Below are 21,885 nucleotides of genomic sequence, written 5' to 3'. Positions count from 1 at the left end.
GTTTTCGAGATCACACTATTATATATATATATATATATATATATATATATATATATATATATATATATATATATATATATATATATATATATATATATATATATATCGTGATGTAGTATTTAAATTGCTACTAACATGACTCTTACAGCCTATTGGATGGTGTGCATCACGTGAGACAGGGGCAAGGATAAATAGAGGGGTCCATGGCGTTAGTATGCTGTGATTGGTGGTCTGGCTCCGTTCCCTGTCTCCGACGATACAGGCGAGCCGCAGCCCCGGAGCATTTCTCCGCCTCTTTTATCGCGTCGCCCGCTCGACCCGCACCTACAAATACCCGCCTCTCCTCCCTCTCCCTCTTCCCTCTTCCCTACTCGGATCCTTTGGTTCTCCTTCTCTGGTTCGAAGTTTCCCGTTCTCTTCTTTTCCTCTTCCACCCTAGAAAATCCATGTCGACGGAGAAGGTGAGGGAGAGCCATGTCTATATGGCCAAGCTCGCCGAGCAAGCCGAGCGCTACGAAGGTGAGAGACCTTTCTTTCCCCCTCCCCCCCCCCCCCCCCTTCATTTATTTTTCTTACCTCGATTTTACCTGTAAAGCTTGTTCTTTTCGATCCCAAAGATGAGAGCTTGACAAGTGTGTTTTCCGATGATAAAGACGATCGTTTCTCCACAGACTTGTGGGTTTCAGTTAAATTTCGTCCCTTGGGATTAATCTAATCTTCATCTTCCGTCTTTAATTTTGTTCTTTAAAATCTAGTAAGTCGTTGATGGATTATAATAATACGTTATTATTATTATTTGGATCATCGAGCCCTCATTTGCCTTTTAATTTTTTGGTTGTTGCATGCAAGACTCATGCGGTTTGCGATTCTTCTGGCGATCATACCTAACCAGGTGGATCGATTGCTTTAGGTCCACGTCCCTATATCCATTTTAGGCAATTCATTTTTGATTTATTTCTGGGAAAACGATTTCTTTGGTTTTCTTTGATGCCTGAAGCATTAAAAAATGATGGTGGTGAGAATTGTAACAATACTGATCCGGTGCTTGTCACGATCTCCACCCAGAAATGGCTGAAAGCATGAAGAAAGTTGCGAAGCTTGATGTGGAGCTGACAGCCGAAGAAAGAAACCTCCTCTCGGTGGGCTACAAAAATGTGATCGGGGCTCGCCGGGCGTCCTGGCGCATCATGTCGTCCATCGAGCAGAAGGAAGAGTCAAAGGGAAACGAGCAGAATGTTAAGCTGATCAAGGACTATCGGCAGAAGATAGAGGAAGAACTCACCCAGATGTGTGATGACATCTTGGCCATCATCGATCAGCATCTCATCCCGTTCTCCAGCAGCGTCGAATCTAAAGTATTTTATGCCAAAATGTAAGAGATTTTTCTGCTCGCTTATGTTTCTTCTATTTTATGCTGTTTATTACATCCGTCTCGTATCTTTTTGAACTTTTGTGTTGATTGCTCACTCGTTCATCTTTATCGTTAAGCCAATGGTATCAATATGTTACAGACATAAATATTTTCCTTGTGCTAGATCAAAACTAAACATGATCTCTAGCTTTCTGGTTGTGTGTCTGGTATATCTATCATTCACTTTCTCTGGTTTTCCTAGTGGTATTTATGTATTATTGGTTCTTGGACCGAGCCGTAGCCTATTCGAATCTTGTCTCGATTTCATCACGATATGGAATAGCTGATTTGGTGGTGATCGTCTCCGGAGTCCTCTTTCCTGTTATTTAACATGCACAACAACTCTGTTTACAGGAAGGGTGATTATTACCGCTACATTGCAGAGTTCAAGACCGAAGAAGAAAGGAAAGAAGCAGCCGACCAGTCTTTGAAGGGCTATCAGGCACGTCCAGTGTTTGTTTGTTCTCTTGGTTCTGATCGTGTTGTTCTTTATTATTATTATCTTCTTTTATTATTTTTGTAGGATGCCTCTGAAAAAGCCAACACTGAGCTGCCCCCAACCCATCCAATTCGACTCGGTCTTGCTCTCAACTTTTCAGTTTTCTACTACGAAATCCTGAATTCTCCTGAGAGGTACAGTCGTTCCTTCCGATTTCTCTGTTTTGTTTGATGTGCGAAAAAATTAAAGCGCTCGGAACCTTTTTCTTTGTGTGTGTGTGTGGGATCTCATCTCAGGGCATGTCAATTGGCAAAACAAGCTTTCGATGAAGCAATTGCAGAATTAGACACCCTGAGCGAGGAGTCATACAAGGATAGCACCTTGATCATGCAATTGCTGAGGGACAACCTTACTCTTTGGACTTCTGAGTTACCTGAGGACGGAGGTGATGGTGCAGTCAAGAATGAAGCGGGCGTAGCAGCTGCTGCTAAGCCTGAGGTACAAGATGCTCAATCCTAATGTTTTGTGGCTATCCATTTCCATGGCATTATCTATCCATTTAGAGACACAGAAGAATCAATTATTGTTAACCTACCATCCATCCATCCTCTTCTCAGCACTGACGGTGATTTATTTCTTTGATGCTACATTTATTTATATGCATGAACGGAGGAGGCATAAAGTTTGATGTAATAATCGGGCCTCTGTTTGTTTGGCTATCTTCTTCCCTTTTGTCTTTTGAGCAACTGCTAAGATCATTTAAGGAAAGGGAGGATGAGCCCACACCCATTTTCCAATCGATCCTTACAATTCTGAATGCATTGATTGATGGTGACAAATGAATTTTTTTAATTAAAAAAAAAGAAAAAAAAGGAAAGGAAAAAAAATTGCTCTTCCCTGTGCTGGCAAATAAATCCACTGTTAATTATACACTCAGATATTTTTTTAGTGTTTCAGTTTTTAAATTAAAAAAAATCATATTAATATTTCTATAATTATGAAAGTAAAAAAAAATCTAATTTTATTTATTCATCGATTTTACTGATAAAAATATATAAATAATAAATAAAAAATATAATTTTAATATTCTAATTAGTGGTGATGATCGACGACACAATTGTTAAGTTATACACCGTTAGGGGCCGTGGGTGACTATTATGGATGAGAAATGAGAGCGACAACGAGATGTGAGGATTGCTTTGTATTTACATCAATGTCGACACAAGTGTTAAGCGATATGTCAATGCAGTTATGATGCAGATGTAGAGCGATCCTTTCACTGCTCGACAACTGTGTCAACGTCGACACAGATGCAAAGTATCTTTGTACCTGCATCGACACCAATGCAGTTGCAAAGCAGCGAAATAGTTTCTTGTTAACTGTGTTAGCGTCAATGCAAAGTGACCCTTACCTCTCGTCGTCACTCTCTCCATCCACAACAGTCACATGCGGGCCTCGATGATGTTGTCGTCCCAACACCGTTCATCGTTACTAATTGAAAAAAAAGGCATTCTTTGTTTAAAGTCTCTACCTACTAATCAATCAAAAGTTAAATTCAACCTGTTAGCAGATTGATTCCAGTAATCCACATGCAAACGAAGTGGTCGAATTATGGAACGCCGGTCAGGCACACAAATAGATCTAATTCGGATATACGAGAAATTTTTCTATGCCGCTTGATGTTTTATTTTATTTTGGGTCGTCTCCGATCCGTCATATATATGTATATATCTTTCCAACTGTATGCCACCTCCCAAATGTCAATGTCATGACCGGAAAATAGAGCGATAGCTGGCGAAGGAAATGCTACAACCTCGTCAAGCACATTTGTTGGAACTACACGTGAACAACGATGAGATACCTCCGTTTGTATGTGATGGCAATGGAAAAAGAAATGTGAGCCATTAAGCTTCAATCATCTCCGTTTGTTATTATCATTTCATATTTCATAAGAGTTTGAGATTTGCATGTAAATTTAAAAACTGTAATATCAAAAACTGAGATCATTCAATATAAATATGCAATACGTACCTTTCGATATACAAACTGAGATAATTTAATACCAAAAATTGAAATCAAATAACAAATTAAATATATAATACGTAACTTTCGATATCATTCAGAAAACTTTTATCTGATCTACTGATCTATCTATCTGATATACTAAAAGGTCTTATTCTTTTATCGACGAGAACATAGAGGTAATTAGAAAAGTCCTTCGTATAAAGATGAATTCTATTAAGTTTTCTTTCTATTGACTGATCGATAATCATAATTAAAATTTAATTAGATATGATCTTATAATCTAACATCCCAACACTTATAAATTATAAAAATGGCGATCGAGTAAGCAACGAACACTCATCGTAGTGTAAGAACTTGGACTTGGAGATCCGGCAATGTTAGGCTCATGATGAATTAGAGTGATACCTAACTTCGCAGGCAGATATCCCGACTTCTTGTAAGTAAGCATTATTGTTAGGCACATGATGAGAAATCTATTATTATCTATGAAAATAATTTCAAGTTTTGTAATAACCATAAGGGTTGATAGGATTTTTACTTGTGATTCGTCTTAGTTTTCTGAATGAATGCTAATAAGAGAGAGCGAGTAGTTCATATGGAACATCATTATATACTGCATCAGGGTTTTTTATTTATGGGCAGGAAATTTCTCGAGTTATTGGGTCAGCAGATCCGTCGTAAATCTCATTTTTAATCCTATAAACACAAAGAGAAACAGTCTGGTCTTCACCTTTGACACTTACAGAAATAATGGGTCGTAGTCCGTCGGTGGTGGAGAGGAAGATTCCGAACCAAAAAATGTATCATGATGTGTGCGTGCTGTTTACTGTTCAAATATGACATGCCTCCTCTCCTATCAGCATCGACGAATCTAGATTCTGATGCTGCACGGCGGCCACTGTCGGCGCATGGAGACAGCACGCCAACCCCCGACCTTTGGATCTTCTCTTGACTCCACACATGAGGGACATGAACAGCGAGCGAGGATGGTGGCACTCTTCCGAGCGACACTGCGTCCAGAGAAGGCAGGCGATAAACTAATCAGTAAATGAAGCATTAGAAACCCTTGCCGCGAAGACAACACAAAGCCTCTCTCTTTCTCTCTCTGACTCTCTGATATGGCTTCTCTAGCTCTCGTACTTCTCATGTTGACCATGGTTGGTGGATCAGGTAAGGCGTAATTAACATCACTTCAAAATAAATCTCATCCTTGGTAATCTTTGATGAGACGCATTGTTTCGGTGCTTGTTCTGATGCTCAATCTACATGCCAAATTGTTGTTTTTCTGGTCTTTTCTTAAGTTTCTGTTCATGTTTGCAGCAACACCTAAATCGCATGTTCCATCTCCATTTCTTCCCCAAACTTGTGAAATGGAAAATGTTTACTTGTGAGAAACAAACAAAAACACACAATTAGGATCATTAGTCTTTTAATCCTTCTGGAGATGTTCTTCTCTGGTGGCAGACGCTGCTTGGTGTGTGTGCAGGCCTGAGATGGCCGATGCAGCTCTCCAGAAAACACTGGACTATGCATGTGGAGCTGGGGCTGATTGCACCCCCATTCTCCAGAACGGAGGAGCTTGTTACAATCCCAACACCGTGAGAGCCCACTGCTCTTATGCTGCTAACAGCTACTACCAGAGGAAGGGGCAGGCACAGGGGGCTTGTGATTTCTCAGGCACCGCCACCATTACCACTACGGATCCAAGTAAGTCACCAGCATCTTCTTGATTCCCTAACGAGTGCAGCAATAATCTTCATCTGTTTGACCTCAGGTAGCAGTGGCTGCGCTTACCCTGCATCTTCCAGGTTCATCTCTGACCATTTTCTTTTCTGTGGAACGTAATCCAGCATCTCTTTTACGATGTCTTCTTCTCTCTGCTCGCTGTTCTTCCTCCAGTGCTTCTGGCACAAGTTCGACACCGGCCAACAAGCACCCCACCCACCCACCACCTTCACTCCGACCAATGGGGGTACCGGGAGGATTGGGGCCGTCCGGTAGCTTGACCAGTGACGTTAACCACGGTGGTTTCCTCCTCAGGCCGGGGATAGGTTGGCTCCTCCTCACTCTCATTTGCTCGGGAATTGGCTTCGACGCTACAGTGGTGACGATGGCTGTGCAAAAATGGATACGTGATTCTGCTGATGTTGATGCAGAGGCATATCTTCTCGTAAGAGTTTAGTGTGCTTGGGGGAACCCTGGAATGGTTTGTCTCTCTTCTTCTTCTTCTTCTTCTTCTTCTTCTTCTTCTTCTTCCATCCCGGGCCACATGGGTTCTCTTCTCTGTTGTCACTGATGAGCTGTTCTTACTGTCAAATGGACCAACCCTGTTTTATTCTTCATTTCGATCGTGTCATGCATCCCTATAAAATTCCTTCTGGAGTGTTCTAAAGATAGATACAGCTAAATAAACATCAACAGCAAATGGAGAGCAGCTTCTTCTAAACATCCAAGTATGATGTACATGAAAAAGTACCAAGAGAAGAAGCATGTTGGTGGTGCCTAGTTTCACCACTCAGCATGCCTACATGCAGATGACAAAGTTGGCAAATTTGATTTCATCACCTGATTAGAATCACTGTCCATCATAGTTTTTTTTTCCTTTCAATGACGAACGAAGAGAGCAATTAACTGGAACAACTTCACATGCAAGTTCTTATTGGCATTACCTTGGTGTAGTGGGTGATGCATGCATGTTCTCTTTGCTTGGTGCTTGCTGTGTCACAAGCCAAGATAAAATGCACAAAGATGGATGGGAACCGATTGTCCGTCCATGCCTGCCGACAGATACAGATATACTCAAATTTGACTAAACTTAAGCTTCTCATTAGGATAAAGCAAATATACTTAACGGGGGGTGTTGAAATGTTAGTTAGCTCTATGATAGGAGCTAGAACTACAGTTGCTGTCCAGAAGCAGGAAAACATGGATATATTGTTGTTGAGGAAGCTACGATGAAATCTCTTAATGCGGTGGTCGCAAGGGGGCCATAAACCAAGAAGGGAGCAGAGCTGCTGAATGGGTCATAGGCTGCCGATATAAAGTGATCAATATTATTGACTCGACTTGAACTTTCCTCACTAGGATCAGAGAGAAAGATACATGGGTATTGAAATTGTTCGGTACAAATTAACCTTAAAACAGAGCAAAGAGTCTGAAAATTTTGTCCATAATTATCATCAGTCTCTTCCACATGAATGATACCGTTGTCTCTACTACACGAAGAGCAATAAACATGGTAAAAACATGATGCACCTATTGATACCATTGTCTCTTCTACATGAATGATGCCAAATGCTGCTCAAGCAAAATAGAAATATTGTTGCATAACGAGTCTAGTCTATGTCAATCATCTGTAACTCGGCAACCGACCTATTTAGAAAGTGATTGCACTTGTCAAGTCACAAACCAACATATTTTCACCTCGAAGGTGAAGACAGTCTGGATAACCAGGAATCCTTAGGATATAAGGACAAATATTACTAGCATCAATATCGGGCATCCAACACCATAAGACACTTTATCTACAACTACTTGGTCACGTATCTCACACGTTGTACAGAAAACAAGTGGCAGCAGAGACTTCAAGAATGTACCTATATCACCTTCGTTGGCTCTGCAATGACCTTGGGGACCCTGCAAAAAGATCCAGCAAGTATTCCTCCAATTCATCTGGGGAGTACTTGATGTACTTTTCTCGATGTCTCTCACCATCCAGATAGCCAGCATGCCTACTTTCAAAAATCCGATATGCTTGTATCAACTTGGTGGATACAGAGATCCTCAGATCATCCCGGAGTCCAGCATTCGGAACTGACCATGCTGTCTGTGCGTTGTAAACCTCTTCGAATGCATGGTTGAAACCTCTGAATCTGTCCTTAAGGACTGTCGAGGAAGGATTTCTAGAACTTGTCCTGCAAATCCCCTCTTCCTTCAGGAACGAGAGGACAGAAGTCCATGAGGCCCTCTCATAGTCCCGTGCATGCTTTTGGAACATCACAATGTGCGCCCGAATCCATTCATCACCAAAGAAGTTTCTAAGGTCAGACTGTTTAACTTTGTCAACCATGTAACAGACATTGTTCATCATAAAAATGCTTTGCAGAGAGACATCACTGTATAGCTGGGACTTATGAGCAAGGTTTGCTTCCAAAATTTTGGTCACTGACTTCAGATGCCAAACCAGTGGGGATTGATTCGAAGAAGTTTCTCTGTCACCATCTTCCATCACTGAAGATTGGTCTGTGCCCTGTTGGCCCTCAAGAACAGAACCAAGTGTCTCCCCATAAGCAGAAAGGGCTTTGATATAATTCATGACATACTTTGTAAGATGATGGACTCCGCCTCCAGGAAATGCAGTATATGATATGCTTGACTGAATATTATATTTGAACTCCTCTAGAGTCCCACTCACAGATTCTTTCAATCTCAGTAAAACTTCATGGCATTCAGTTAGTATGCCAGATCCATAGTCTTCCGGGAGGAAATGCTCCATGTCCACAAGAAGATCACTTAAAACCTCGTATGTATTGAGTGTCTGAAATAGCCTTTCTGGCTTTCGAGGTGCAAGGGCTATGGCCATAGCAATACTGAGAAGTTGAAGAATTGAACTATTTGAGATATTGACGAAACAAGGTTCTCTGATTGATCCTGGAAGTTCTCCAAAGACAAGATCACAAAGATGTCTTTCCCTAGCAAGACAGACCCGAACAAACACCTGCATTGCTTGCTTCCACTTCTCTATCGTGCGATGCAAGACATTCCACCCCATTTTGAGAACTTCTTCAATATTGAATCTATCGAATTGGAGAACCGACAGGCACTCCTCGACTGCATCTTTTCTGACTATTACATATGCCTGACAACACTCCTTCTCATAATTGCATAGACACATGAAATTGGCAATGGCTGTGATATCAGAAATTAAACCATGATTGATCAAATCAATGACAACATTCTCTGACTCTCTGGCGGTATCACTGTGAGACATGGCCTCAACTGATTCCTCATCAAAAGAACTGTTTGAGAAGTTGTCCATGCTGTCTTCTTCTGCAGAATGAAGAGACATGCTGTCAGGTACCAAAGGTTTGCAGCATTGAGTGAGAAGTTGGACAAACTCATCCTCAAGTCTTTCCATGGCCATCTGAAGAGTGATTTCGGCAAAATTCAGGAGTTCATTATGTTTCTCATCTTCATTGCTCAAACATAGTAATCTTAAGACTCCACCAAGTTCCCAGACTTCATTCACATCCTTTAAGTACTCGGATACTTGTGGCAGAACTTGATCCTGTATCGGTAACGTATCAGAATCACGTAACAGAATCTTCTTCTCCAGTTCCTTCAGCTGCTCTTCAATGTCACCAGTTCCCACCTCTTCTGCAATTGTCAAGTCCGAGTATCGGATGCCAATATCAGCAATCATTTCTACCATTTCATCAGTAAGATTTTGAGTCTCTTTCTGTACCACAACACATCTTCCGTCCACCTGAGCTGTTCCTACAGAGACCTGACCTTCCATAGAATGATGTTGCTATGATCCCACTACTTCACCACAGTAACATGAAAAGAGGATAACAGCAAAGTAAAACCCCTCTGAGATCCTTCTTCTATGTCATTTAGCACCTTAACGTGCTGTCATAATCAAAATCCTAAACTTTTTTCTGAGTCTTATCCTTTGTACCACTGATGCAAAATTGAGGCACTATTTGCACAGATCAACAAGAAATAATGACCCAATGAAAAAGGAACCTTGAAGAAAATTTTCAAGAATTCATATTAGAGCATAACAAGAGAAATATTGAGATTGTAGCAAGAGGACCTTGCGATTCTTTACCAGTTAAGCTGACTGACACCTTCATCGGATTGCACTTAAGATTAGATATCTTCAACCTCATATGAACTCACGAACAAATGAAAAGGGAGAAGAAATCTGACAGGACATAAGCAAATACAGCATCTAACCCTAACCGTAGCAGACTGTATGGAAATTGTAGCTAAGTGGTAACTGTAGCAACAACCGGAAGAGGGTTTCATGAGATTTTAAGCCAGAATAGATCGTAAACTCCCCATCTCCGTTCTTCTCTTTTAGGTTCGATCATTATGCAATCCTGTCACTTATAATCAGAAGCAAACAAGGAAGAAGACATGGAGTTGCGAGATTATCAACAGAAACATAAAGTAGCAAACAAGAGACCGGAATCGAACAGATGATTTCCAACTCAAAAATCGAATCTTCTGTATTCTAGGGCAACGAAACCCTCCCTCCTCCTCCTAAAGCGAAGATCAACTCGGACAAGTAGCAACAGCAAGACTGGAAGTCAATCAAACAACGAGACGGGAAGATTATACTCTTCGTTCGAAAATCGTGATCAGATTAAAAGAAAAGGTGGAGCAAACAGCTGTGGAACTAAAAATCCCTCCTTTTCACGAACCGAGAGAGAGTGATCAGATGAAAAAGACCCCCCCTCCCCCCCCCAAAAAAAAATAGCTTTCTGTCGGAGGAATATGGCGGAGAACCTAGAGAGAACTTAGGAGGGATGAGGAAGGTGATACGAAGCTTCCCACTGCTCTAAAAGATGGCCTCTCTCCTCTCTTCTCGCCTTTCTCTTCCCTTCGCGTTAGATTGTCTGTGGCTCTCGCAATCACTATGACGACGGAGAGAAAAATAACAAACAAAAGAACAAGATCATAGTTTTGCCAACCAGTTCAATATCTACCCCAACTTTACCAATCCTTTTACTGGCTGGAACAGCGGGCCCTCCGTTTTCACAGAACTTCATGTTCATGGTAAGACGAATCTTTTAGGGATGGAAAGCATGAAGGATGGGGAAGAAGAGGACAAAGGATGAAACAGCAGGCTCCCATCACAGCCGTCGACGTGTTGGAGAAATCTAACCGTCCGATCGGGGCAGTCGCTGAGCCTGACGCGGTTGGACCATGACGACCGGTTTGGTGGTGGCGAGTTGTCGCGACCACCGCGGGAGGGAACGTTGACTCGGCCTAATACTTTCGTCTCTCAAATAAGAGAATATTCTTGGCCTACCTGACTAAGTTACTCGCATGGCTACCTTCGTCGTTATTCGGGGTGCTGATGGGCCCAATGGCGGTATGGCCGCTCTTTGTCACCGGAACACCTCTCTCTCTCTCTCAGTCTGTGACAGGCAAATGTCCTTTTATCTTTCTATTTAGGGTTGACAATCTGAGATCAGGGATGATATATTGATGTTGATCCAATCCATCTCCAGTGTGTTCCAATTAGATCGAAGCAACTTCTTTGATCCGTCGTTATTTTTTGTGCTTTAGATGAGACCACTCTGAAACTTTCCAAGATGCGCACAGCGCAGATGCATCCCCTATCACCTCAACCCAGCACTAATTTCCTCTACAAGAAGCTACTCTCTCTGTCTCTCTCTCTCTCTCTCTCTCTCTCTCTCTCTCTCCACCACAAATCTTCCATGACCTCCATTGGTCTTTCAGAAAGCTACTCTCTCTGTCTCTCTCTCTCTCTCTGCATGTATCTCGACTGGGGAAGAAGTAATATTCAAGCATGGAAAAAGATCTTACAAGATTGCTTTGAACGACTGACTTCCTCTCTTGGTTCTCACATGTTGCAGTAATGCTGCAGTTGTTTTGACCTGTGTGTACGAGCATTATGCCACCCCCTTGAGCAAGTTAACAGTGTAAGGAACCATTGAAGATAAGGAACTCCTCCTGGTAAAAGGTTCTCTTCTAGCTCTACAACAACCCTTGTTTAATTAACTAGAATGACCAACCAAAAACAAGCTGTATCGAGGGGGCTCATGGACACCCAAAGCTTGTCCGGTTGAGAAGCATATTCCTCGATCTCTTTCTGCTTAAGAGGACATCTTCGATACTATTTAAAGAGGAGCACTCTTCCTCCCTACCTTGTCCTTTGTGTCTCTACTCTTACATAATAACTCAAATGGATAACGAAGAGTAGTGTTATGGGGGTTGGCTGGGCATATATCATTTCACTGACAAACAATCGTGGGACACCTAAAGTGGGCAACATTCAAGGTTGATTTATGGGATTGACGTTGACCAGAGAAAGAGTTCCGGCAAGACTAACAACTAGATGACCGGTGCTGGTTTCCTGCTACATCTTGAACTTTCCACCTGTCCAAATACCCAGATGATAAGCTTCCCCTCTGCATCATGGATGGTAGAACACTGTCTATTCTGTGTTAACCTCATAAAATGTTTCAGCTACACTATGTGCTCGAGTAGTAGTAGCTCGATCATCATTCGTTGTCCAGCATGCTCAATTATGACATGGAAACATATTAGACAGTAGTTGGGAAAAGTAGGTTTTTGTTTTTGATATATCTATATAGTGCTAGTGAAAAAACAGCTTGTACTGAAAAGAAAACGAAAATACTTGCACGTACTCATCTGAAATACAAGTATCGATTTTGCAAGGATTTGATGTACATAAAGTTCATGTTTTTGTCAAATGTAAGAAATCACTCTCGCTTTACGCGTCCCGAACTCAAGAAGGACCGGTCAGAGCAACAGCCCGGTCTCCGTTGCCATTGAAGACACAGTTCGCATCCGGTGTGCGTGGACCCCTTTCCATGTTGGAAGTCTTAGCATCGATGGAAGGTTTGGATTTGGCCAAGGCAAATAAATGGGTCTCACCGAAGTGGCCGTGGCGAGTGATTCCTTCCTGTACTGTCATCAGAGAACCGGAAGATGGAGCAAAGAAAAGCCATCTGACTCGAGAGTCTCTGGTTTGAGGAAGCAGAATACCCCCTCCCCTCTTTTCATGTGAAAGATATATATATATATATATATATATATATATAGAAAGAAAAGAAAATATATAAGATTTATTGCCTGGTTTATGAAATATATATGTACAAGTATAAAAAAATTAACATGGGAGGAAAATTTTGTTCTGAGTTGTCTAAGGAATTATCAAATATTTATCCTTTATATATATATATATATATATATATATATATTTTTTTTTTTTTTTTTTTTTGATAACTCTGATGCTTTTTGGGCAAATTTAATATTTCGTCTCCATTTTTACTTCATTATTAAGGTTCATTTTTAGTGGATCTGTATTTACCTGATTTGTAGATACTATCTGTTGGTGAACAAATGTATCGTGGTTGGTGAATCAACATGGCTAGGTCCACGGGTCGATATCGAGAGTTCTTTATTGATTGAGCTGGATGCCGAGGTAGGTCGGGCCTTCACGACGGGATGTTAGTCAGCGTTTATTGATCCAAGCGCCGTTCTCAGGATAGGTGACAGCTTGCCTTCATTCATCGGATGGTGATTTATGAGTCGAGGCGCTCGTGGCTCAGGGTGATCGCTTTCCTGCAAAAAAGGTTTTCGTCGGGTGATTCCCGACTTTGGCCTCTCTGACGAGCAAGTCAGTTGTGGGTGTAATTATTTTCCTTCTCTCTGACCGAATGTCGGTCAGAGGTCTTTATACTATTGTCCAAGGGTCAGTCGCACATGGATTGACATGATGGACATACCAAATAATATCTTGGTATGGATTCTGACTTGACGTGTGACATCAACTGTAACGTGTCTTGCACCCAAAATAGGCTGTATCACTACCTACGTCTATGATATTTTATTTAGTCATATAAAAGATCGATCAATTAGGTTTGAAGGTGAATTGGATACGAGGAATCTCGACGCTGCACTTACCATATGAAGCTCACGAGAAAGATTAAATGGTTCTAGATCAACTCCAAATCATTCGAAACTAACAAGTGTTCGGAGGACCATTTACTGGCGGAAAAACCACACTTTGGTGGATATATTTTATTTCGAGAGTTGACGCGGGCTCCACACGGCTCATCTTGGGTCCCGTGGACACGTGCGAGCGCGGCCCCCACGTGCCCCGAGCCGCCCGGCGCTCCATCCTCCCCTCTATTTTATCTCCAGAGCACCAAAAACACCGGATTCCTCCGCTCGCGACGCACTTGAGTGGGTCCCACGTTGCAACTCTGTTCTTCATCCGGGCACGTGTTCTCATCGTCGATCGATGATTACAGCCGATCATGAGAGTGGTAATAACGAAATCAAATATGTATAAAATTCGAGTCGCCAAAACGGAAATAGAAAATATTTTCACGGCCGGTAAAGTCTGTGTCAGTAGAATAACGAAGAAGCTTATTATTATATTGAAAACTCGACAGGGAGGGAGGAGAAAGAAAAGAAACTGTGAGAAAAAAAAGGGGAAAAATCTCGTCTTTCTTCTTCTACTTCTCTCCTTCTGCTTCTTCCTTCAAAGAAACCCAAGATTTCTTCGATTTAATTTGGTTCTTCCGAGCTTTCCTCCTCCTCCTCCTCCTCTCCCATGTAAGGCTAGAGTTGGAGTTCTGTGAGACTACGACGACCTTCTTGTCTCCCTGCGATTTCTGGCGACGTATCCTTGGCTGCCCAACGCAGATGAAGTCCCGCCGGATAACCCTCGCCTCATCCTCCTTGTCCTTCCTAGTCCTCCTCTTGGTCTCGATCTCCGCCTCCGGTGGCGGCGGGGATCTGGACGCTCGCCAGGCGGAGAGATCCGCCCTTCTCCAGTTCAAGAGCTCCGTCCTGGCAGACCCCGCTGGTCTCCTCCACGTATGGGGCTCCTCCGCGGACCACTGCTCCTGGCCCGGCGTTTCCTGCGACGGCCGATCCCGAGTCGTCTCCCTTAACATCTCCGCGAAAGGTGGCTCTTCCCCGCTCCCTTGCTCCCGATCCGGTCCTTATCGGCTGAGTTGCGGCGATCCCGGCCGGAGGATGGCCGGAAGGCTGAGCGCAGCCGTCGGGAGCCTATCCGAGCTCAGGGTGCTCTCCTTGCCCTTCCATGGTTTTGATGGCGAGATCCCTGACGAGATCTGGGGTTTGGAGAAGCTGGAAGTGATTGATCTCGAAGGAAACTCGCTCTCGGGTGGCCTGCCCTCGCGTTTCCCTCGCCGGTTGCGTGAGCTAAGTCTGGCTTCCAATTTGATCAAAGGTGAGATTCCTCCCTCCCTCTCGAGATGTGTAGATTTAGAAACCCTAGACCTCTCAGGCAACCAGATCAACGGAACGATTCCAGGATTTCTTGGTGGTTTCTCCAAACTTGAAGAACTGTATCTCGCTTTTAATCGGCTTGATGGGTCAATTCCGGATGAGATTGGAGATGGGTGCCGAAATCTCCAAATCTTGGACTTGTCTGGAAATTCCTTGTTTGGAAGCATTCCGTCCAATTTAGGCAACTGCACCGAGTTGCGAGTCCTATTGCTATTCTCCAACCTTTTGGATGGTCTCATTCCTTCTGATCTTGGTCGATTGAATAAGCTTCAAGTTTTGGATGTCTCGAGGAACAGTTTGAGTGGATTCGTACCTGAGGACCTAGGGAACTGCCTAGAATTGACTGTCATTGTTCTTCTTAATCTTTATGATCCAATTCCGGAGGAGGTAGCTTCGACTTCTGTTGATATAGATGAATTCAATTGTTTCCAAGGGAGACTTGCTGAAAACATCACTGTTCTGCCAAAGCTTAGGGTGCTTTGGGCCCCAAGGGCAAAATTTCAAGGCAAGATTCCTAGCAATTGGGGTACCTGTGAGAACTTGGAAATGGTTAATTTGGGCCAGAATCTTTTTACAGGACCAATACCTAAAGCTTATGGTCAGTGCAGAAATCTTAGATTTCTTGATCTGAGCTCAAACAGTTTGACAGGTTGGCTTGAGGAGGATCTTCCTGTGCCATGTATGGATTTCTTTAATGTCAGTGGAAATCAGTTGTCTGCCTCCATCCCAAGGTTTGCTTACAAGGAATGCTTCTTATATCAGTTCCCTAGAGATGACCTATCCTCAGCTTATTTTTCATTTTTTGCGTATAAGAGCCGCACAGGACTTAACTTGCCCATATTTGAATCTGGTGGTGAATCTGCTATATATCATAATTTTGGAAAGAACAATTTTACGGGTAGTCTACTTTCTTTACCATTGGCCACTAATGGGTATGCTAACCAGACTGTTTATGCATTTTTGGCTAATGACAACCACCTTTTTGGGTCGCTGAATGGCATTATTGTAGAAAAGTGCAACAAAGTGAATCATTTGATAATCGACTTAAGCAACAACATGGTGCGTGGTGGGTTTACACAAGAAATAGGTACAACATGCAGGTCTCTTGTGGTTCTGGATGTTGCCAATAATCAGATATCGGGAACAATCCCTGCAACTATTGGGTTATTGTGGAATCTTGTTAGCCTGGATCTAAGTAGGAATCAGATGCAGGGTGAGATTCCTGCCACCATTAAACAGTTAAAAAGCTTGACTTATCTGTCGTTATCTGATAACAATTTAAGTGGCCGCATTCCTTCTGGCATTGATCAGTTGCAATCACTGAAGGTTTTGGATCTCTCATCAAATTCCCTTACAGGTGATATTCCTAGTGATCTTGTGAAGATGTCAAATCTTACTACTCTGTTACTCAACAACAATAAACTTTTTGGGAATATCCCTTCTGCTTTTGCTAATGTGACATCGCTTACTAAGTTCAATGTTTCATATAATAATTTATCTGGACCATTGCCTTTAAATGCCAGTACACTGAGATGTGATAGTGTCCTCGGCAACCCTTTACTCCAATCTTGTCATATATACTCTCTCTCTGTTCCGTCATCTGATTTGCAAGGGAGCAGCCAGAACTCGCAATCATATTCTGAGTCACCACCAAACGGCTCACCAAATGATATCAGTGGTGGTGGATTTAGTTCTATCGAAATTGCTTCAATCGCATCAGCATCAGCTATAGTCTCAGTCCTCCTAGCTCTGATAGTCCTCTATATTTACACAAGGAAGTGTGCACCTAGGTCCACCACTCGGTCTTCTGGAAGAAAAGAAGTGACTGTTTTTGTCGATATTGGGGTTCCTTTGAATTATGAGAGTGTTGTGCGAGCCACTGGGGGTTTCAATGCAAGCAATTGCATTGGAAGTGGAGGTTTTGGGGCCACATACAAGGCTGAGATTTCACCAGGGGTCTTGGTGGCTATAAAGAGGCTTGCAGTAGGGAGATTTCAAGGTGCTCAACAGTTCCATGCAGAGATCAAAACACTTGGAAGATGGCGGCATCCTAATCTTGTGACACTAATAGGTTATCACATTAGTGACACTGAGATGTTTTTGATATATAATTATCTCCCTGGAGGTAATTTGGAGAGATTTATACAAGAAAGGTCAAGAAGGCCTGTGGATTGGAGGATGCTTCACAAGATTGCTTTGGACGTGGCGTGTGCACTTGCTTATCTGCATGACACATGTGTGCCTCGTATCCTCCACCGGGATGTTAAACCTAGCAATATATTGCTGGATAATGAATTCAATGCTTATCTCTCTGACTTTGGACTGGCTAGGCTTCTAGGAAATTCTGAGACCCATGCAACCACTGGTGTCGCTGGAACATTTGGTTATGTTGCTCCTGAGTATGCCATGACGTGTCGTGTTTCTGATAAAGCAGATGTATATAGCTACGGTGTCGTACTGCTGGAATTAATTTCAGATAAAAAAGCACTAGATCCTTCCTTCTCTCCATATGGTAATGGTTTCAACATAGTTACTTGGGCATGCATGCTGCTGCAAAAAGGCCGGGCTCGTGAGTTTTTCACCGAGGGGCTCTGGGATGTGGCTCCCCATGATGATTTGGTAGAGACCCTACACTTGGGTGTCAAGTGTACTGTTGACTCACTGTCTATTAGACCCACTATGAAGCAAGTTGTTCAACGTTTGAAGGAAATCCAACCTCCACATTTTGGGCACAATCAACATACTTAGAGAGGTATGACATGCTATATATTCTTGGATACGAAGATTTAGCTACAGTTTGTGTACCATATGATATATCTTTTCAGTTGCTGATTCTGTGCTGACGACTGTTGTTACATTTGGCTATTACTAGAAAATAGGGCAGCCATGTTTTATCTAGACCGATTATTAAGCTTGTGTATTTTCATACTTCCAAATCATACATGCTTTAGAGATACTATACTCTTAATTCTTGCAGGTAAAAAAGATTTTTCCCCCGTGTAGCTTTATGCACAGGAAAAATATGTGGATGATATTAGACTTTGTCAAAGAAGAAAAGAAAACAGATTTTTGTAATGCTTTTATGATTACAACTCTTATTTTTATTCTATAAAATCTAGACAACTTGTACAATCGGTAGTGAACATGTAGGCAGAGTTTGAAGATGAAACTGATGAAGAATTATGATGGCCTATATATTTTTTATTTTTTTTTGCAGTCTCTACTTCAAAGATGGGTCCTGCATAATATGGGAGGGTAATGGTTCGTATCTGTCTGGAAACTTTTCACCATTTCTACTTCTTGTTTCTCATCAGTAGTAAAAGTGTCTTAAAATTCAATAACAGGTGATATGAGACATTCTCCACACTGAAGTAATTGAGCTGTTTTAAGGTTGCAACACCAAGGAGTTTTGTCCAAGTAAGTTTCTTTATATGATATTGCTGGTATAGTCACCATCTTGCAGATGTTTTTTCTTCATATAACCTGTCAGAGTGGGGTGCATTTTTTTCTTTCTCTACATTTACTTGGTAACAAGGGCTATAATAGTCATTATTCAAATATTTTCTACAGAGAAAGTGGTGAAAAGATCGTGTTCTCTTATAAATAGATAAAAATGTGAAAATGTATGTAAATGCACTTAATTTATACAGTTAAATTGTCATTATATCTTATGCATTTTTGCTACGTTTCTTTAATCAAACCGTAACTTTTACCTTCATATATTTCTATATTCTCTCCTATGCATATTACATAAGTTTTGATTTTTCATTCTCTGATATATTGTAAAAATTAAATTTTAATTTCTAAAAATCTAATCACTTTTTTTAAGCTCTCTGATCTAGTTACACCATATGTTGTTTGATTAAAAAAATTCTTTACCCTAGCATGACTGATCCATAAAATCAACATAGGTAGGGAATTGCTTGCAACATTACCATTGTATTCTTACAAATCTGAGCATGCTAATATTATATGGAATTCAAGCATCATCTCAAGGTTTTTTTGAAACTAATATACATCTAATATACAAACTATACCATGTCCGGCGCATGATATCATAATTAATTCTCTTCGTATATAATAAAATGAAAATGGGAGTGGATTTGGGTTGTTGGGCTGAAATTGAGATGAGAAATGATAAAGGACCTGTGACTAAGGTAGACTGAGATATTAAAACATATAATAATCTCGAAACGTGGACAGATTTCTTTAATTGATATTTGTAGTGGGTGTTCTATAAATGTATCTCTATAAAGTTTCTTATTAGCTTGATACCTTGCAAATTCACAATGTTTGTACTTTGTACCCTATAAATCTTGTTTATTGCGAGCAAAACCCTGCATTTACCTCACATTCAATATCCTAGAATTAACTATAGTTTCATTAGATCATAAGTAAACAAACAGGTGAGGTTGTGAATTGCCCTTACCATCTTGTTTTTTAAAAGAAATTATATGGGACCATGTTTTTGACTTTTCATTCAATTTTTGTACCTACAGCAAAGGTGTAAAACTCATGTTTGTAGGTTGTTTTGAATGTGATATGCAAGCATTTTGTAATGTTGCAGGGAATATACATTGAAAAGGCAACCGTGCAATGGACTTACAGATTGTTTCTTTTAGCAAATTTTAGTAACCAGTAGTGGCAGTGATGCTTCGTTGTAACAAACAGAATTATCATTTAAACTGAATTGATTAAATAATGAATCAATACTTATTTGTTCTTCCTGCAGATGATCTGAGAGTTCTTTGAAGGGACAAATGTGGCCATTTTCTTGCATGTAGCAGCGTACATATCCTTTGTCATGCTTTTACAGGTCAATTTCCCTGATATCAGGTTTTGGTTCCTGTACTGAGAGAAGTTTTCTCTGTCGAAGATGAATGAGGAACTTCTCTAGGACCATAGCCACAGTATTTAAGTGGCTTGTATCTTGGAATGCACAAAGGAGACAAAGCCTATTATGCTTTTCCACAAATCCAGTCAGGTCAGCAAGCTTTATGTTGCTTATGGAAGTCTTGGCTTATTGCAGATGGATTCTGGATTTATCGTTCAAGTGGTTGTGCGGCATGTCAATCTCCGTATCAGGTTTTGGCACAGAAGGCTACCTAGGTTGGTCTAATGCTGCAGCATCTGTTAATAATGAAACCATGATCTCATTGAAAGACCAAAAGAATCTTAATGTAAGAAAATCTCATTGTAAGGGTGTAGATCTTTCCTCCATTTTGATCCGGCAAGAAGTGTCAATTTGAAAGTGCAAGTATAGCTGCATTTTTTATCATTAAGCTGATGGTATTATATTGCAACCAAGGCCTACCACATCAAATATCGGGTTGGTCAAACTGATACTTACCATTGTACTCATAGGTTCTTGACCAGTGTATCATTTTTTGGCGATATCCATTGGTACAGATCAATATATCACCCAGTTTATAAGAATCATATCGACTGGTTCGAAACCAAGATTGTAAACCTTGCTATCACGCAGGGTTATAATTAACTGTAACTTCTGATAACAATTAGTTGATTTGCTTTAAGTTTGATTACCTTAGATCATATTTGCCTTTCTCAGGATTCTTCAGTCGTAACTATAAATTTAAAATTGTCTGAAGCTACTATTATCGTTATGGAGTTGGTTTGTGGCGATGACGGGGTGGTGTATTCAAATGTCATGTTTTATTGCCCCCTCGAAAATTGTAAGTATTTTGTACAGTCTTAAGTTGCCTTAAAATTTTATGTTGTGCTAACTTTATTAGCACTCATTTTTCAAAGTCATTGTCATGGGCATAGAATGAGAGTTTATGTGTGGGGTATTTATATCCTTGAAGAAGTAAATAGGATAGTTTGAGATGAGGCACATGGTATTTTTTATATCTAGATGTTGGTGCAGGTCAAAGAGAAACAGAAGATTATATCAACATGACTGTGGAGTTTCTATGCCTCAATGACTAGATTATCCAGCTAAATTTTGTATGGGAGATTTCAATGTTGGTGCAGGTCAAAGAGAAACAGAAGATTACATCAACATTACTACTGCTTCCTGATTTTAGACCACTTGAAATGTTAAGATGTTCTATCACTAGAACATCGCTTGGCCAATTTTATGAGGTGATCCTTTGTTACCTTGTTCTGCTGACTTCTACCGGTGCTTAAAATCCTTCTCCTATTGGATTGCTCGGCCATAATATTTCTTTAATGTTAATGGCGGCTGATACTTGATTCTGTAATTTAGTTGGACAGGAATTGTTTCTCGGGTGGACATCGATCGACGATCACCGTTGCCCCGCTGCCTGCTATTCTTTCATCGAATTTTCAGGTATTCCCTTCGCCATTTTCCTTCAGTTCTGCCCAATCTTATAGGAGGAATTAGCGCTACATTCCGAGTCTTAGACTAATCCCCCTGACATCATTCTGTGCTTCGAGACCTGCGAATGTGACTCCTCCGTCTTCGAGACCTGCGAAGCAGAGGTTAGTGCCCGACTTCGAATCGGTCGCAGATAACAACTGATGGGTCCCACATGTTGCCGAGTCCTGGGAAGTACTCTTCCGAGCAGAATGAGTTGGGTGTTCCGACCCGCGACATTCTACCAGCCACTACCGGACTGTACCGAGAAGTGTGGGGTCCACATAAATCTTATCGTGCCTGAGGTCGACCGCGAACTGCGTCGTCGTTTGGACGGCCTTAGAATTCGCGTGTTTTGCGGCCACGTCTGGCTGTGGGATTCCTCGATCGATCTTCGTGGAGGAAAGCGTCAGCGATGGCCAGGATTACTTGAACACGTGTCCAAAAATTAGAAAGGGTCAGCGACGGCGCGTATCTACGCGTAGAATCTTTCTGAAACTGCCCCGTTTGATTTGGTTAGGTTGGACGACGGAACGACACACGCTTTCACCGTCGGCCGTAGCATAACCCGCCTTGCTTACCCTCACACTCAGATATCCGGCCTCATATACTCGTCACGAG

General features: G+C 41.5%; 4 protein-coding genes across 8 annotated transcripts; 3 read left to right on the top strand and 1 right to left on the bottom strand.

Moving 5' to 3' along the window:
• Nucleotides 1-167: 167 nt before the first annotated feature.
• On the top strand, nucleotides 168-2,647 carry LOC135616472 (14-3-3-like protein GF14 iota). Its single transcript, XM_065115701.1, has 5 exons — nucleotides 168-519; nucleotides 1,066-1,372; nucleotides 1,766-1,853; nucleotides 1,935-2,044; nucleotides 2,147-2,647. Exons 1-5 carry the CDS (start codon nucleotides 204-206, stop codon nucleotides 2,367-2,369), a joined length of 1,044 nt encoding a protein of 347 aa, XP_064971773.1. The 5' UTR covers nucleotides 168-203; the 3' UTR covers nucleotides 2,370-2,647.
• A 2,218-nt stretch (nucleotides 2,648-4,865) lies between these two features.
• On the top strand, nucleotides 4,866-6,241 carry LOC103991165 (PLASMODESMATA CALLOSE-BINDING PROTEIN 3-like). Its single transcript, XM_065115700.1, has 4 exons — nucleotides 4,866-5,045; nucleotides 5,340-5,582; nucleotides 5,650-5,683; nucleotides 5,775-6,241. Exons 1-4 carry the CDS (start codon nucleotides 4,994-4,996, stop codon nucleotides 6,055-6,057), a joined length of 612 nt encoding a protein of 203 aa, XP_064971772.1. The 5' UTR covers nucleotides 4,866-4,993; the 3' UTR covers nucleotides 6,058-6,241.
• Nucleotides 6,242-6,283: 42 nt separating this feature from the next.
• On the bottom strand, nucleotides 6,284-10,509 carry LOC135582035 (exocyst complex component EXO70E2-like). 5 transcript variants are annotated; one of them, XM_065115694.1, is made up of 2 exons: nucleotides 7,472-10,509; nucleotides 6,284-6,652 (listed from the first exon to the last, which is right to left on the bottom strand). In XM_065115694.1, the coding sequence occupies exon 1, from the start codon at nucleotides 9,391-9,393 to the stop codon at nucleotides 7,477-7,479; it is 1,917 nt and encodes a 638-aa protein (XP_064971766.1). In that variant the 5' UTR covers nucleotides 9,394-10,509; the 3' UTR covers nucleotides 6,284-6,652; nucleotides 7,472-7,476. The 5 variants fall into 5 exon arrangements, with proteins under 5 accessions (XP_064971766.1, XP_064971767.1, XP_064971770.1 ...); XM_065115695.1 differs by lacking the exon at nucleotides 6,284-6,652 and adding an exon at nucleotides 6,887-6,905; XM_065115698.1 differs by lacking the exon at nucleotides 6,284-6,652 and having other exon boundaries at nucleotides 7,177-9,576; nucleotides 9,694-10,509.
• Nucleotides 10,510-14,069: 3,560 nt separating this feature from the next.
• On the top strand, nucleotides 14,070-20,472 carry LOC135586411 (LRR receptor-like serine/threonine-protein kinase RPK2). Its single transcript, XM_065115693.1, has 4 exons — nucleotides 14,070-17,676; nucleotides 18,142-18,185; nucleotides 18,269-18,341; nucleotides 19,657-20,472. The coding sequence occupies exon 1, from the start codon at nucleotides 14,313-14,315 to the stop codon at nucleotides 17,670-17,672; it is 3,360 nt and encodes a 1,119-aa protein (XP_064971765.1). The 5' UTR covers nucleotides 14,070-14,312; the 3' UTR covers nucleotides 17,673-17,676; nucleotides 18,142-18,185; nucleotides 18,269-18,341; nucleotides 19,657-20,472.
• The last annotated feature ends 1,413 nt before the right edge of the window (nucleotides 20,473-21,885 follow it).

This window comes from Musa acuminata, chromosome BXJ2-7, assembly GCF_036884655.1.
Source record: "Musa acuminata AAA Group cultivar baxijiao chromosome BXJ2-7, Cavendish_Baxijiao_AAA, whole genome shotgun sequence".
In the NCBI taxonomy this organism is placed as follows: domain Eukaryota; kingdom Viridiplantae; phylum Streptophyta; class Magnoliopsida; order Zingiberales; family Musaceae; genus Musa; species Musa acuminata.
The sequence above is the reverse complement of the archived record's forward strand: the minus strand, read 5'-3'. Positions and strand labels throughout refer to the sequence as shown.

What these genes read in the sequence shown, in the direction of transcription:
- LOC135616472 (XM_065115701.1), top strand. Translation starts at nt 204, where the DNA reads ATGGCGTTAGTATGCTGTGATTGGTGGTCTGGCTCCGTTCCCTGTCTC. An exon ending in AGTCTTTGAAGGGCTATCAG is followed by an intron (nt 1,854 to 1,934) that starts GCACGTCCAGTG and finishes TTATTTTTGTAG; the next exon opens with GATGCCTCTGAAAAAGCCAA. An exon ending in ATCCTGAATTCTCCTGAGAG is followed by an intron (nt 2,045 to 2,146) that starts GTACAGTCGTTC and finishes ATCTCATCTCAG; the next exon opens with GGCATGTCAATTGGCAAAAC.
- LOC103991165 (XM_065115700.1), top strand. Translation starts at nt 4,994, where the DNA reads ATGGCTTCTCTAGCTCTCGTACTTCTCATGTTGACCATGGTTGGTGGA. An exon ending in GACCATGGTTGGTGGATCAG is followed by an intron (nt 5,046 to 5,339) that starts GTAAGGCGTAAT and finishes CTCTGGTGGCAG; the next exon opens with ACGCTGCTTGGTGTGTGTGC. An exon ending in GCTTACCCTGCATCTTCCAG is followed by an intron (nt 5,684 to 5,774) that starts GTTCATCTCTGA and finishes TTCTTCCTCCAG; the next exon opens with TGCTTCTGGCACAAGTTCGA.
- LOC135582035 (XM_065115694.1), bottom strand. Translation starts at nt 9,393, where the DNA reads ATGGAAGGTCAGGTCTCTGTAGGAACAGCTCAGGTGGACGGAAGATGT.
- LOC135586411 (XM_065115693.1), top strand. Translation starts at nt 14,313, where the DNA reads ATGAAGTCCCGCCGGATAACCCTCGCCTCATCCTCCTTGTCCTTCCTA.